General features: G+C 39.7%; 1 protein-coding gene across 3 annotated transcripts in view; it reads right to left on the reverse strand.

The window, feature by feature from the left end:
* Window positions 1-17439, reverse strand: part of ntrk3b (neurotrophic tyrosine kinase, receptor, type 3b) — a 138308-nt gene that overhangs the window by 75239 nt on the left and 45630 nt on the right. For all 3 annotated transcript variants that reach the window (XM_028401842.1, XM_028401840.1, XM_028401841.1), the window contains exon 4: window positions 3720-3788. In XM_028401842.1, the coding sequence (XP_028257643.1) occupies window positions 3720-3788 (69 nt within the window). The remainder of the gene's footprint in view (window positions 1-3719; window positions 3789-17439) is intronic.

Genomic DNA, 17439 nt, shown 5'->3' on the forward strand with positions numbered 1-17439 from the left:
AAAATCTTCCTTCTGCCAATATTCTTCTTAGCCATCTAAGTTAAGCTGTTGACCTCTTAAAAGTTTAGGCCACCGCTGCCCCCAATCCACTTTCTTCTACACCATTTAACATTTTAATGCTTGTTTTTTTGCCTCTTGGAAGTCAGTATATGATGTTTTTGAAGAGTCCATGTAAATGTCATGTATTTCAGGGCCCTAATAAAATGAAGGTCAAACTTTAGTAATTTACCTGCCATGCGGCCCCTTGGAAATATAATGTTTAATTCATTCTAATCCTCTGACAGTCACAACAGAAGATTACACGTTTGATCCATTCATATTTCATACATATTCAAAGAAAAATCCATTTTGCAGTGAGAGGCGTAAATGTTTGACTTTGCGTCGGCCGCTGCTTCCCAGAGAGCCGGGATTAAAGAGATGCTAACAGAATAAAGGGATTCTGGATGCACAGTGCCTCGGGCAAATCGCGTCACTTGCTAAAGAAGAAGAATATTTTCCACTTTCTGTGGACCATACAGAATAAGCTTCCTCGAAGACTACCGGTATGGGTGACTGCTGCTAACTCTGCTTCATATAATCTCCAATAATATCACCCTGGGAGCTGCAGCGGTAGATTTAGCGTTTAGCAGCCCCCTTTCACCCTGCTGCATTTCTCTGGCTTTTGATTGGCCGTGCTGCACACCAACACTGCAGTAGCTGCGGTCCTTTGGCTAAAGGGCACACAGACAAAAAAGGGAGAGCCGATTATCTGTGTCTCATCCAGAGGCAGCACACAGCAGACGTCTATTGTACAGCTTCAATGTGATGTTGGAGCCCTTTCACAGGAGCCACAAAAGACTTGAGATTATTGAGATTTCACTGATAGTATAGCCATTGTTAGTGATATTAAGATATAGCAGGAAGTGGGAAATATCTGTGCAACCAACCTGAAAAACAACCTAACTGTTTTGGAGTTACACTTTACTGAGCTTGATAAGGAGTGCTTGATAAGAGAAAAACAGACTTGAAGTACATCAACTGGTATTTTCTTCCTTTCACTTTTAAACGAGACTCACTCTTGTAACTCGGCTAATGACGTGAAGGATTCAGCATAGCGAGAGAATGTTAACAGTAGTGTAGTAGTTCTGTCTATATATTAAAGTACATGAATAAACCGCCTATTTTTATTAAGTGAAACATGTTTTACACCCAGTTAATTTTGTGCAAGCTAGTACTTAAAAGCAGGAAATGCAGCGTATAATTCCAAACTTCGTGCTGCTCTGATGCCTGGTGTTTAATGGTGATTTAAGCTAAGCATCTACTTTTATCACTTTTTTCTTTTTGTCTGTTGTAATTAACCCCTTTTATTCGACTGTAATGTGTGCCACAGTGTGCATGTTCCAACAAAACTTGTGAAAGCAATTACAGACTTTAAGCGGCAGCAACATATTAATCAATTAAGATGCAAAGGAACTTTGGCGTTAAAAAAAAAACAACACACAAAAAAAAAAACAATCGTGTACTGTCATTGAAGGTCATTGTCCCCAGTGTGTTGCAGCTTTGAAATTGGTTCTCTTTCATGCTAAAAAAAGAGAAAGAAATACAATTACAATAGCAGTGCCTAGAGTGTCTGAGATAACATGGTTTAGCGACACTGTCATGGCAAAAGGCCACCCCCTCCTTTCATCACATGAAACAGAAATTATTTCAGCTGGTTTGATCTACCTCCATTTACATAATATTAGTGTGGCTGAGCGGTGCGGGTGGGCACTTATCATTGATACCACATTGTGTATTATTCTAATAATTAAAGGTGATAGCAGCCTGGTTTAGTATGCTTCGTTTGACATGATTGAATGATTGGCACTTCCCAAGCTAATATGGTTTTGGGTGAGCACATAGAACGCTGTGAGGACAGTAATGATGTCAGATCCATGTCACAGACTTTGCCCATGACAGAGTGACTCATTTCCCATTAGCAAGGCTTGATTCCACATGGCTTCCTTCTTGCACAATGCCCCGGCCCACGTCTGTGCCGCCACGCCACTCCGACTGACACCTCTTAACCAAACACACCAAATGGAATAGACATAAACCCTCACTTCTCATCAGCATTCAGTAGGAAAACACGGGCATCACCCTGGCCCTGCTTTTCATGTAGGACAACAAAGACACCATTTGTACGCATCTAAAATGGTTGCTTAAGAAGAAATGGGATTGCACATCAGAGCAAATCGTGCCCTGTGAGCTGTAATGGTGATTTGGTTAAAGGAAAGGAGCTGAGATAGCTGTTTTTTAGTTTGTTGCGTGTGTAGTCTGTAATTTCAGGTCAGTTAAGTGTTGATTTAGAAATCTTCAGTGTCAAAGAAGGAAAACAGGCAATCATCCTGCGATTGTGTGAAATTAAAGAGGCAGTCTAATACATTCAACTGTAAAAAGCTAATTATTGTGAGCTCTGATATTCATTATGTCAGTATTCTGCTACACACTAATCATTCACAAGAGCACTCTTGACTAAAGAATAAGAATCCTCCTGACACATAACAAGCTGCGATTGATAAGTTCATGACCTAGTAGAGAGATATCTTTTTTTTTTACTTCTGTAAGTGATTAAAGACAATGACCGCTGAGATGTTTCTGTTTCGTGTAATTAAATATTCCAGCACTGCCTGGGCTGCTGAATTCAATGTGTCAACATTATCCATTAAAATACTAATTGTGCTGTTAAATACAGATGTTAGTGTGAATGTGAAAGTTCAGAAGCTGCAGCGGCAAAAAGAGAAGCAGGATGCTAAACTAACAGCAGAACTTGACAGCTGGTAGGACGACAAAACTTCTAAATTCCAGCTAAGAATGAAATTCACAGCCCAATAACAGGCACAATGAGGGATTCAGAGGCCCATCTGCCTCTGAAGAGGGCCCACAGTGAGATGACACTTGTGCAGCTCTGGTATGGGGTTTCTGGTGTGAGCTACTTCCTACACAGGATGAATAAGAGCCTCTATTTTTTTTATATATCAGTGCATCCTGTGACTGCGAGGGATAAGTTTTAAGCTTAAATGTCCAAACTCCAAAAGTACATTGTGAAAGTGAGCAGGGCTTACCCTCCGCTCTGCTGTGTGCAGTGTACAGCAGCAGGACTACCCCAGATCAGCATTGTGTCATGCTCTCTGAGGGCCTGCCCTGCTTCTACCTCTGAAAATAGCACAATAAGGAGGCCTTGCTTAAAAATAGTCTTGTATCACATCCTGCTATACCTCAGGTTTATTTGCCAGGAGGCGCTTATGAGCAGCCTCAGTGTTCAGAGCGATAGGTTCAAGTGATGGACAGTGCTGACAGGCGTAATGATGTGTAAATTACAAGCGGGTCGACATCGCAATGTTCTCTCCGGTGGTGAAAGAGCAAACTCATTTCATAAACACAATGATCGCTAAAATATTCATAACAAACAAGAAAATGGGGTCAGGCTCCCTCCTCCTACCAGGCCAATACATTTCCTTTGTGCGTGTTAATTAAGTCAACAAATGACTTATAAGATCACAGTGCCATTATACTGCCTATAGGTTTGGTCTTTCACACTGGCTCAGACAAATTAGGGGTTTTGTACAACAAAGACAGGAATTATAATAGCATGCAGTAAAGACGATTTGTATTGAGGTTGATAGTGCACAGGGAGCAATGATAAAGTGCTGTAATAAAATACAAACAAAAGCCAGAGAGACAGATGAAACGAGACTTACAGCTCAGAGAGTTGGAGGTGCTGGAAGAGCTGCCATGACAGAGTGGTGAGAGGATTCTTTGACAAGTTTCTGTGGAGGAAAGAAGAAACAAAGGGAATGTTAAATTGAATTATTTCATGTGAATTATTTTTGGTCTCTTGCTTGATGCTATGTCTGTTCTGCTTTTGTACAATTTCGTCACATCTAGATTTGATGTCCTTTGCTTTCAGGAAACAGTGACGCTTTCTGTGGACTGTTAATAAAGTTTTCTTCTGATGTGTAAGCTCAGTCAGAAAGTATTCAGACCTAATTTGTTCCTTTTTTTATTATGTTTTTTATTCTTAAATGGATACAATTAGCTGGTTCCAAAATTATCTTCACTCAATCTGCAAAACAAAGTTGTTTTTTTGTGTGAAAACTGCTAATAGCCCACTAGAGCAATAGATAAATTGGAAGCAATCAGAGATTAAAGCATTGTAGGATAACTCTCAGTGAACACCAGGATTTGGGCCGTCTCGCCCAGCAGATCCTGTCCATCTCCATCAGATTATATGGAAAAGCCACCTTCATGTCTCAGATGTACTATGGAGCCACTCCATGTGTATTTAAGGTCACTGTGAGGTGAACCACCCCCTCAGGTCATGTGCACTCTAGAACAACATCTTTCCCATAATTCTGAATATTTTCCTTTCCCGTACTACTGAGAAGCAGAGGCACAGCATGATGCTGCCACTGTCCTGCTTCACTGTAGGGATGGTAAAAGCAGGTGATGACCAAGACCTAGTGTCCAACCAAAGATGTTGGTTTTTATTCCATCTGACAAGAGAATCTGCAGGGTAGGATACAGACATGTAGTGAGGTAAGTATGTACTCTGTTAAAGGCAAATTCAACACACAGATTAAGGATCTATGACACAATCAGGTGTACAGAATGTGAAGGGGTCTGAATACTGCTGAATTCTGCAAATAATGATTACATTTCAGTAAAAGAAAACATGCTCATACCAAACTGGATACACAGGCCTGTAGTGGCTGAAAATGAGGAAAGCACTATTGACAAAGAAAGGGGTGGCCAGGCTGTGTGGAGCTTCAGGGCTCAGCCAACTCAATAAAAGAAAGTTGACCGCTTTCAAGTCAAATAATTCAATTGACTTAAGGAACCCCTCTGGCTCAGGAAGCCACTAAATTCAATAGCAAATAGCCAGAGACTTCCAAGTGATTCAACCAGAGCCTTGAATCAGTTTAAAAATGAACATTAAGCATCTGTGTATACATTTATTAAATAATACAACATCTCAACCAGAGCATTAACACAGCCGTTTGTCATAAAGCACAGTGCAATATCAAACCCTATTACCAGTCCATGCAGCATCTGAGCGCCCTCTTACATCATGAGAGAAAAATGAAAGAGGCAGCATTCTATCTGATCATTTGTTTTTCTTTGATGCAGACGGCCGTGGCTTCACCTCGACACTTGCTCAGTGACTCACACACTTTGTACGTTATTGTTACATTCAACACACAAAGTCATATCAAAGCCAATGGTGTCTATAAGGGTGACAAGAAGTCATCTATCCATGCACACTAATTAAAATGACACAGGATATAACACATGTGCGTTTTTTTTGACACAGGCACGCAAACAATTGTTACACATGAAACAAATAGTAATAGAAAACGATCATTATACAGCAAATCAAATAGATCTGAAGGCGTGGAAGAATGACAATAAAAATATAGATACATTGTAGCATTATTTTACAATGCAAAAACAAACATTATGCAAAAACAAACAGCACTTACATTATTGAGCACACACAGTCCACAGTAGGTTCATTTGTATGGAAGACCTATTAGATGCACCCATAACCAGACATGTCACCATAGCAACAGGGAGCTAAGGATGTTGCAGGTCTGTCTTATTTCCTGTGATATCACACATGCAATCACACACTTGCAATCACAAAACACACAGATATAACCACATGATCACGCAAACGCACACGCGTGCGCACACACACACACACACATATTTGGGTAATCATTGTCACCTTGAAACCTGGTGTGAATGTGCTGGCTGCTCTGAATACAGGGCCCGTGTGTGAGAATATGTAAAGATGCTGCATGAAATTTCACCTCCCAAAGAAATCCTGTGGTCCCAAAGGGGCTGTATTATACACTGAAAGAATACATTACAGGGGAGGAGAGAGGGAGGGAGGGAGGGAGAGAGAGAAAGAGAGAGAGGGAGGGAGGGAGGGAGCGAGGTGGGCGAACACACAGCAGCTCGTTCGGTGATGTAGAGCAGGGCTGCTCAGCGCTTGCGTCAAATCACAAAACCCCAAAATAGACACACATTTAGACCACAGATCTCCAAATAGGCACAAGTCAAATGACTGAACCTAAAATAGACACACAGTACCCCAAGGGCTACATATACACACATTATGTGCCAAAACTACAAACAGACAGGCAAAGACGCACACTTTAATTAAACCCACACCAAGCACATGTGTTTCTGGTGATAATATTATATCCAGTCATCACACTGATTGTATTTGAGTCAGTTCAGTGACCTTATGGTGAGAGAGAAACACAAAGCCAAATGTAGTAGTTAGCAAACTAGCCTCCAATTACAAGCATACTTAAACAAACAAGGTCGATTATTATTAGAAGTAACATTTTCACTGTTGTTCTGTAGATCTGCTTTTTATGTAACACAGCAAACTGAATCTAGAAAACAAAATAAATACTTGATGTTGATGATGACGCTAAAATGAAATCTAATTTTTCCACTGTTTGCTGTGGTTAATAACTTACATTTGTGAACGTGAAGGAGCCTGTCATTGAAGTTACAAAAGACTTTTAGTGGTCCTGTCCTTGCATGCAGAGCAGAGGAAAAGAGAGAAAAGGAGAGGAGTGTTTTCTGAGCACAGAGTGAGACCTCCTTCACATCTCTGGCAGGAAGTGTTCTGTTTTCAAAGGTCATCCTTCGCATCTGAACAAGAAATGTCAGCTAAAATTGGATTGGGTAGGGTAAATGAATTAATAAATATATAAACAAATCAGCAAATAAGCCATCAAAGGCGATGGAATGCCAAAAGACAGGAGGTGAGGAAGGCCAAGTGCTGCAGAAAGGAGGGGGAGGAGGGGGGGGGGAGGGGGATTATTAAATTAAAAAATTAGTGATGTAGAAAATTAATCTATTCATAAAGTAGGCAGCTCTGTTTCCAGGCCTGGAAGGATGTACTGTGCAAACCCTCAACCATCACATACGTACTCACACGCACACACATATATATGTGTGTATACATAAATACAGACCTGCATCACCAAAGTCTGTAACAACAGTATCCAACACACACACACAGCAGCTTTTCAGTCACTGAGCCACACTCCCCAGTGCTCATTTGAATAAGGAATTCTAATTGTGAGAGTCATATAAAAGTTTCATTAGGTTGGGGGTAATAAAAAAAATTACATTTAAAAAATAGCGGATGTAGAGCTGCGGATGTATCTAGGTGTTAATATTGATGACAGTGTTGATTCCCCCCTTCCCCCCCCCCCCCCCCTCCCATGCCAGAGGGTGACGAAGCGAATGCTAAACTGAACCTGGGTGTTTTGCTCCTCTGCAGAGGAGGTGCAGCTCCTCCTCCTTCTTTCTTTAATAATTCTGTTTGGCACAGATGCCACTGGGAGGGCTTGGCTACTCCAGAGGGTTGGCTAATTAGTGCGACATTACTGGTAGCTACTGTCTGAGTGTGGGGGAGTGCTGCGGATTGACATTCAGGACCATGCAGAGGAAGAACCGGACAACTGCTGAGCAAAGTGACGCAAAAAACAAATCACCACCTCGGACATAAAGAAATTCAGGAGCTGTTAATATTTGCTGTAGTACCTGAAAGCTTCACTTTTACATTTTGTTCTTCTCTTTGAAATGTCTCTGTGTTCTATGAGTAATGCTGATTACTGTAAGTTACAAAAGCACTTTTCAAAATATGATGTCTACTTTTAAAATACCATCCATGTCAATCTCCAAAGAAAGTTATTTATTTATTTTTCTTCAGTGGTGAGAAGCTGACATTTTAGAGGAGGAAGGGCTCTGTTGTACAGCAGCCATGTGCAGTTTATAAAACAATGCAGCAATAAAAAATACAGAGGTAGACCCGCTTTGATCGAGGTGAGGTCTGAACTGCAGTGTCAGAACATTATGTTTCAGGTTATGTGAAGGAAATTAAAATATTACATAAGTCAAACCTACAGTCTACCCCTGACTGATGCAGCTTTTATTCAAGCGTTAGTTCACTGTTTACGCTCTCTTCAAGAAAGCTGAGTGAACGCAGCATTTACTTTCAGAGCTGCTAAGTATTATTATGCAGCTTCTGTGTTTATTATGGTGATCCACCACCTAAAACTTCAAAGCTATCTCTGCTTATCGCCAAAGGTATTCCTGACATAAATAGCTTCCCTCATTTGCCGGTGCTGAACTGGCTGCAACCCCTAAGACTGTCCTATAGCTGAAAGGTCACTTAGAAAAAGTCAGCTCCCCCGGTGGAGAATACAGGTTTAAGCTGCTAATAAGGTGTGCATGTGTGTATGCCGCTCCAGCCATCTGCATGTCTCTGTCTGATAATGCTAGGAACTTATTTCATGCTTTTCAGCCCACTCAGTGCAACTATGCATCTCATGGTCCACTGATCCATCCCATTCTACAGCTAAATATACTGCATGCAGCCTGCCTGAATGCACTGTGATAGAATACTCAATGTATGTTTCTGTGCATGTTCCACCATGCTGGACCAACCATCATTTATCTTTAGCCGCAGCTGGACGTCAGAGATTTTGTCTCTGAAGGAGGTGGCGTGCTTTTAAGGTTACATAACGCTGATCAATGATTTATCATCCATTTATTTCCATCGCCTCGCCTCTGCAGTGGTAATTACAGCCACAATTGTCTATTCAGTGAGTAGATGAGTAGATCAATGACTTTCTCCTGCAGAAGACGTCGATTTTCCTGCTGCACCGTGTATTTAATAATCTCAGAAGAAATTTGACTTTTGTCAGATGGGTTTTTTTGCTAATATGATGACACAGAAACAAGAAACAAAAAAAGCCTGAGGATTCTTGATCCATCCCCTGCATGTAAACAAAACAAAATATTCTATCTAAATGTTGGCTGGTGGTTTGCTTTTGATCACTTTTTTTGGCAAGTATTTGTTTACATCAGATGATTGCTGAAGCTTAAAGCAGTTTCTGATCAGCTCACATACCAGATGGCCTTGATCCTAAAGAGAACTTTGAAATGTGTTGATGATTTATGTTTTTTTCTTTTTTGCACTGGACATAAGAGATAATAAAGAGATTGCATGATTTGGAGGGGTGTGGTTGTGAGAAAATTTCCTCATACATAACAAACATATGATGTTTGTTGAAATTTTAAAAAAAAGATACATTTGTAGTAAAAAGTGCCCTAAAAAAACCCTTTTCAGCTGTGAAGCTTAATAACTAGAAGGATCTAACACATACAGCGAACATATCTGCAGCTCTCAACATGACAGAACTGGTTGTGATTTTCACACTGTTTCATACTTTTTCCCACATCCTAAAATCCAATGAAAATCTGTTGAAGATGTGACATGGTGATGTTTGTGTTGGTGACATATATTGCAAAAAAAATGTAGTTCACTCACGAAAATGGATCTATTTCTGTCTACTACACTCTTATATCAGACTGGCTGGCCCCATCACCTGGTCTGGTTTCACTAAATCATCTTAGTCCTGCCATGTATGATCAAATATTCACCTTTCTCTCTCTAAATCGTGCCATAACTCAGTGTTCCTTTCTATTTTGTAAGAGACCCAGATCAGCTTTGGCCTGACACCTGCAATGCAGACACCGACATGCTACTCACTAATTGTCTAATTTGTCTACAGCAATCACCCAAATGCTCTAAAATCAATCAGATAATGATTTATTAATGCTAAAATATGGAAGACAATTAGAACAATAGAATCCTTTGCATGAAACAAATGAAGTCTATCTTCTCACACATCCGTTCTTAGTTAAACATTCTGCACATGTAGGGTTGTCCTTACACTGGAAGCAGCAGACTGCAGCAGCAGCCACAGTGCAGAGCCCCGAGAGAAGATTTAAGGGACAGCTCACAGGTGGAAAATATTCACCTGTCATATATAGTTTGGAAATCTTCAGTTACTGGCTGTCCTCGTTATGTCTACTTTAGCTCATGAATTTCAGAAGCTAGTTTGGGAACAGATATTTATCTTCTACTGTAAACGTCCTGTCTTATCAAAACAACAATTTGGTCAACTGTAAATGATTAAAGAAAAAAATGTAATAGATCACATGTCTGTGTCTGTGAAATGGTGCTCGGATACTATTACTGATAAAAGAAGTGGGATGAATGTGCTTAAATCTCCCTCCTTAGGCAGTTCAATCAATGGAAACACAAAAAAAAGGAGTGAGCTCCACGAATTGTGTTAAAGGTACCGTATGGAATTCATTTCATCAAAACAGCCAAGGAGAAACTTCAAACAGCCACCACTTCATTATAATCGAGATTATTATTATTCGCCCCAAATCTGCATCAAACATAGGTAAGGTTGGCTCTGGGGAAGAGGGATAAAAATAGGTAATTCTTTTAATCTGAGGAAAAATCCTCTGGTTGTTCTGTACGTGTGCGGTGTCGCACTAATCGCTCAGCACAGTTCCTCTCATCTGCTTTTAAACCTGTTTATTCCTCCTCCACAGCAAACCCAGTTCAATAACATCAAACTGCAGCTGCTATTCAAGTACCCCCTGAACAGGATCCATAACTCTCAGCTCTTCTAAAGTGTTTGTCAAACATACAATAGCAGCTCTGCGGTTCCTCTTTTGCAGATAAAACAATGTATAAAGGTGGTGTTGGGAAATCAGTAAAACGTTCTTGAAAGCATATTTATCAGAAGTGTAAATCTTCCAGTCTGTTGATGACAGCTTAACCTTTGATGGTTTTCATAGCTCACCTGATCTGTAATTTCACAGCTATATCTCGGGTGTTTGTTTGTTTTTTCCCCAAGACATTTTAACCTCGCACACGTGGGTCTCTGTTTCACAGTGACACCACCTGAAGTCCTACCCGTACTTATCGAGAAATATGCAAAGTGGATAATAGCCAGAGGCTAATCTGACTAAAGCTTTAATTTAAAATGTATTTCTAGAACAAAGGCAGAAACTGGCTGTAACTACAGTAGCTGTAACTATGAGAAAGAAGAGCTGGGTGGATTTGTAAGAGCTATGGTTCTAATCACAATAGAGGTCCTGGGCTGATACACTAACACTACCCTTTCCAATGAGGGTATTCAACATTTTGAATGGTATGTATTTAAATCATTTGTGATGACATCCCAACTTTCACCCTTTAACTCCTGCTAATAGCATTCTTACAGTTTATTTTAAGGCTTAACATAACATTACAATACACATAAATATCTTTATAAATTGACACTCTACCCTAAGACCCTTTTCATTGAAAAAATAAGGAAACATTCACTTAGAATTGCTACATGTAACATTAAATGTCTGTGTAGATGAGTTCATCTTCCGTTTGATAACTATTCTTCAAACAATTAAAGGTCCCACTGTATTACTTTCATTCTGGCATAGCTGCAAATGATGAGAAATTATTTCATTTAATAGGTTTAATCCTCTCTATTCAGTAGGTTTTTTATGACTTCTGCTATCAGCGTAATAACACCAACAAATTAGTCTCTGTGTAGTGGCGTTGTTTAGCTGATTCTAATCTCTTTTGCTGTTTATGCTTTAGTTAATAAGAAAGGTAAGATGAATGGAAAATACGATAACAACTCAGGTGTGTATGAAACTACAAAGGACACTGACATCAAGCCATTAAGTCCGGTTAGCACTGTTGTGGTAAAGACATTTGTATGAATGTATGCCTGCAAAATAACTTTAAGTTTCAGTAATTAATGCAAGACAATATTGTGCACAGTCATCCGTCTAAGCTTGCTGATTGCAGGGAAGCGATGTGAGACAACGTTCCAAGACACAAGAGAAGGAAGCCTTTAAGCCATGAGTCTGATTATTTCTCCAGATAGGGATAGAGCTGTTAATATAGGCTGAGTAATGTAATGAAAATTGTCATCAATCTAATGAGACAACCAGAGACAGAACCGCCAATGGGCTGACGGCGCTGCCACAGGTAGACTCGAAGCTTTTATCCATAACTCTGATTGTGTTTGTTAATTATGGAGATGAAATACGCACTGAGCCTCAGAAGAAACGCAAAGCAAAAAAAAAAAAGTCTTTGTACTGCGAGATAAACAGCGGGGAGAGACGCAGGAGTTTTCTGATGACGAAAAAAAAAGAGCTCAGGGTTCCCATGGAGAAAAGTTTTGCTGCTTGTTCAGCTGAAAGTACACACTGCCAACCTGTTCTGGCCTGCTGCTTTATGAAATGCCTCTTGCTGAAATCAATAAAATGTTAGAGTTGATTAAAACACCAATAAAAGACACCCGGGAGTATTTCTCTCCAGACGACTGTGAGAAACATTTTCCGCCTCTCTTATGGACTTGTTTCTTTGAGTGCTTTTTTTTTTTGTTTTTTCAGCATGCAAGCAGGTCAACACAGAATGATTATGGTAAACACAACGCACGTTTGTTTTTGTCCGCTATATTGTAAAAACATCAGCGTCTGTAATAAAGTTATCTCTCATGTGTTCCCACACACAGGGAACGATGAAGCTCAAGGCCAGGTAATTCTGATTGAGTTGGCTTCCAATCATTTCCATCTGAAAAATAATAAGGATGAAATTGAGGATAAGTTAAAAAACAGACTCCATAAATCCTTTGCTGTAAGGTTGACCAGCTGAGTGCTTTTTAGTTTAATAATCGAGATGTTTCAGAGAAGTGACCGAGGCGTTCCTGGAAGGAGGACCTGCGTCAGACTATACACCACAGCCTGGAAGCCAGACTGCTGAGCCCATTTGTTTTATCCCCCTGTCCCTCGGACTGGATTAAACATTGCTTCAGTTAATTAAAACATTTCGTCTAAACTACAAGCCCAGCCTTAGTCTGTCTTTGTCACAATGGTTATTCCTCCCCCACCAATAACAGAAGCGATAGCCATGGGAGCTGCAGGAAAATGGACACAATGCTTTAGAGCAGAGAAAGCTTGTGCAATCAAAGTTCTTATCATCAGGATGTGGAGCATGGGGACTGCTGTGCGGCTGTCAGAGGCTGAGGGAGAAACTATTGCAGAAATCCCAGTTATAACTTCAGACCTTTAAGTCCTAATTCACTTCACCAGGAGCAACGATTTGGCAAGATGCAGTTTTGTTTACTTTTTCCATTAGGGGTTACTGGAAGTGGCCTAAAAGTGTCTTTTATGCTGTAGAACATTAATCCCTGCTGATTGTCAAGGATTAAACTACATACTAAACACTTGGCATCGCTTTGTGCATTGGATTCTTATGGTAAAATGGTTAATATGTACGTATTTAGCCTTGATCTTCTCCAAGGAAGATACGTAAAACATTAGATTTTATTTTTTATGATACATCTTTTAGAAATAAAGCAAATAAAGAGCCAGTTTAACATATTATATTACTTATATATTATTGCTAATAACTGATTCTAGCCTTGGGAGTATTTGATCTTACCTTATTATTCATGGTAATAACTTAAAGATACTAAAAGATATTGTACAGTCTCAATAATAAAGCAATAGATGCATTAATTGAGGGAGTATGGAAGCACTTCCATAAAGTATTTATCTCTGCTGTTGGACACAACCAAATCCATCTGTGGCATTGAGCATATCTTACATGTCCAAAAATGTAATGGAGACACTAATATCCAGCAGCAGGTTACAAATGATTCACCCCTTTTAGAGTCTGTCATGGTGAAAAATGTGTGGTGTTGTGTAAATTGGCGGGATTACAGTTCATTTTTTGATGTATTAACATCATCAATACGCTAACCGACTTTACCTCGACTTATTATAATGCAGTGCAGGAAGAAGAATGCACACATCAACCACTGTGGCTTGTTCTTCTATTGGAAATGTAATGGAACTGTCATGCTACTGCTAACACACATAGTGAACACAGTACACTAGCGAGCCCTTTATAGTAATGGAGATGCTTTCATTAATTTCAAGGGGAAATCTTCCTTCTATGGCTCTAGTCAAGCTTTGCTGCTCTGTGTGCATCTCAAGACACTGCTGTAAACTAGTTACTGTGGAAACCAGGAGAGCAACAGCAACAGGGCCGTTTAATTTGTCAGAGACAAAACCAGACCTAAAACCTATTATTTTATTTTTTTTATTAATATTTTAGGTTGGTTTCTATAGTGAGGCCACATGTGTATGTGTCATACAAGGCATCTGCTCAGTCCTGTTAGATGCCCAAGCAAGTTAGATGCAAGAGCATAACAGCAAGGAAAACAGTGACCCATGGGTGTCAAGTGAATGCGCTTCAGTGGCTTCAAGTATTTTAACAATCTGATGCATGAAATGAGGACTGTCTCCCCTTCTTCCCGTTCATTAAAAAAAGACAGAGAAGAAGAAGAAAAGAACCGTAACTGAAGAGCAGTTTCTCCTTGACAGCTCGAAAACACCAGTTTCAAGGACACTCAAGTTTCCTGTGCCCCACTTTCTAAAACAAAACATTGATGCAAATTTATGTAAATGTAGGTAAGGGTGTGGGGAATGATTTACTGTCAGAGCATCATCACATAATGTGCTGTTATCAGGGTGGTAGGGAGGATTACTTTAAAAATGTATTCCGGTACAGTTACTAGTTACTTGTAAATATTGTAACTTGATTACTTTACAATACCTTTGGATTACTTCGACACCAAATATCCAAATAATGACAAAAGAAAAATAAATATCAATAAAATTATTAACAAGGTAACCTTATAAAGGAAATTTAGGCAGTATTTTATAGTCATACTATGAAAGTGGACAACTCAAATCTGCTCCTTCTACATAGCAGACACTACATTTTCAACAAAAAGGTATGGATCTACAGTCTGCTCCTTACACAGTATGTAAAACAGGGTCCCTCATTTAACCATGTATTTACTTGTAAATCTACCTGACTGCAAGCAAAATGTTTGTACTTTACCATACATTAATGTTAAGAAAGAAGATTTTATGTTGACGGTAAGAGCTCTCACTCTAACGGTTATTCACCCTCACACACTCAATGAGGCAAGCGATCAGGAGAATGTGGGACATTCCTGTGAACAAGATCTTTGTCGAACAAAGACAATGAAGAAAATGTCACTGTATTCAAATTATCAGTAACTGTAACAGAATACAGTTACAGTCATATTTTGTATTATTTATACGTAATGTCGGTACATGTAACCGTTACTCCCCAACACTTGCTGTTATGTTAAAGTGATGGCCCGACACCCACACTTTGACAGCTTCCACATACTACATGGAAATGTATAGCAGGAGCTCAGTGAGCACTCAGGTTAAAGGTCATCATATAGCTACAAAGAAAAAAAATGCTTCTCAAAAGAAGGACATGTGGGAACTACATGGTCTCAATCTGAATCTGACTTTTGACATCAGTTTTATAAAGTGTGTGTAAGCATCAAGAATTTTTTTCACAGATGTTGCACTTTTCCTTTCAAAATCTTTCTTTTCACATTTTCTTCTCCAACTTTTGTTGGATTATTTACATATTTAGGCACCTAGGTCTTTTAGCTCTGGTTTGTGTCTCTACCTTACAGAGTCTATAAATCCTGAATCATTCAGTTAATTTATATTTTTAAGCTGATTTTATCTGCACTTCTAATAAATGTATTGATATATTTTGTAACATCAAGAGTATTAAGATAGATTTTATTCATATAAGGTTTCAACCGCACAGAAACTGCATAAAGGACCCATTTTTGTAGCTGCCTCGGCTTCCCTTCACATTTCATGTGCAGACTGCAGTATCTGCAATCTCACTGATCAAATGAAGCCTTACGAACTGTAATAGGAAAGCAGAAGTGACAGACAGTCGTGCCATTTGTTAACACAGACCAGTATAAGAAAAGCACAGCTGGCTGAAATGAGCTACTGTAAATTGTTTTCAGCAAGGCTACACTTCAGGAATCCTATTTAAAAGAAATTATCTCATGAATTCCAAAAGGGGTATTTTCTAAAATTCACCAAGGAACAGCATCAAAATGAGTAATATTCCAGAGGCAGTCAATTGGAAGTAATTACTTGACCAACTTTCACAATAATGCTGAGAATTGCTCATAAAAGCATAATAAGAACAGATTAAAATGCTGGAAACAACTTGCATTCTAGTGAAGTCACAGTCTGCAGAATGCCAGTAGGAATATAAATAGGTGGCAATTGAAGCAGACCGAGGAAACATTGATTATTAAAAAAAGAAATGGCAGGTAATACCACATCAATCGTCTCCTCGCCACAGTGAGCCAATTTATTCTCCAAAAAACAGTGCTTCCTTCTTAATGGTCAGTAAATATAAGCACAGGTTTAGAGAACAGCAGCTGTTTGTCAGCTCAACCCAAGTTATCGTGTCTAACATCCGCACAGCTGGGAGCCTCTCTGTAGAGGGGAGGCAAAGCATTGAGGCTCTGAGCTGAATGACAATGATGAATTCAGGTGGATGGACCTCATGGTTCAGAAACGTAACCCTCGCAGGTGACATCCAAATCATTCCCTCTCTCACCAGCAGAAATGAGCACAGCGACATTCAGAACATGAAAAGCAGCTCTGCAGCCCAGCCGGAGAGACTCCTCCCGGCTCGGCTACAGCTGGCTCCACTCAGTGGGCTGCAGGTTGGGCCGCCTCCCTCCATTAGCCTGAAGGATCCATTTATCCTTTCATCACACTGCACTTCTGCAACAATAAGACCGTCACCTTGGCGTGCGTCACACATCCGGGTGGCTTTGGCCAAGTGGTCTCTTTGGCAATTCTTGTAATGTTTTAAGGAAGTAGAGCTAATCTTGTTGACTCAGGTGTGCGGGATTTAAACTTCTCCTGAGCCCAACAAGTGTGAACGACAGAGGGATGTAAGATAAAAAAGAAGGAAATTATAATGTCTCATATTTAGAATTTCCATCATTTATTATCCTCGCATCATCAAATGTGCAATTAGATCATAGATCAACATGTTTTTATCTCACACCTAAGACACCTTTTGACTTTTTGCTTTTTGGAAAATAGTGTTCTAGTTTCTACCTTCACAAATACAACAAATGTTTACCATTGGCACTTCAAATAGTACAATTGAATGTAATTTGAATGCAGGGCCTTGCAGTAAATGCCTAAAATACTTTCTATTAAATATTTTCCATGGGGAGCTAGTAGCTCTTTGCAGCAACATATTCACCAGCTTAAACCACAGTGGTGTTTGTCTACAGCCCATAAATGCAATAAAAACAAGTTTGAAACAACATATTGAGGTATACAATAAGCTCTGTGCCTACAATACACAGATCAGATGTATAAGCAGTCCCCAAACATCCAATAAAACCTGCCACCCTGTACTACTTTAAGATCAGAGACCCACTTTTTTTTCAGAAGGTGATAATTAAACAACAGTAAACACAAACAGCAGCTTAGGAATCAGACTGTGGCAGCCCCCATGTTACAGAGTGCAGGCAGCATGCCAGCCCCCTGAGCTGATCCAAAGCTAACATGTAATCCCTGACCAGGATTCTGTCTGGTGGGGGGGTAGCAGGTTGC

This window comes from Parambassis ranga, chromosome 3, assembly GCF_900634625.1.
Source record: "Parambassis ranga chromosome 3, fParRan2.1, whole genome shotgun sequence".
NCBI classification, from domain to species: Eukaryota; Metazoa; Chordata; class Actinopteri; family Ambassidae; genus Parambassis; species Parambassis ranga.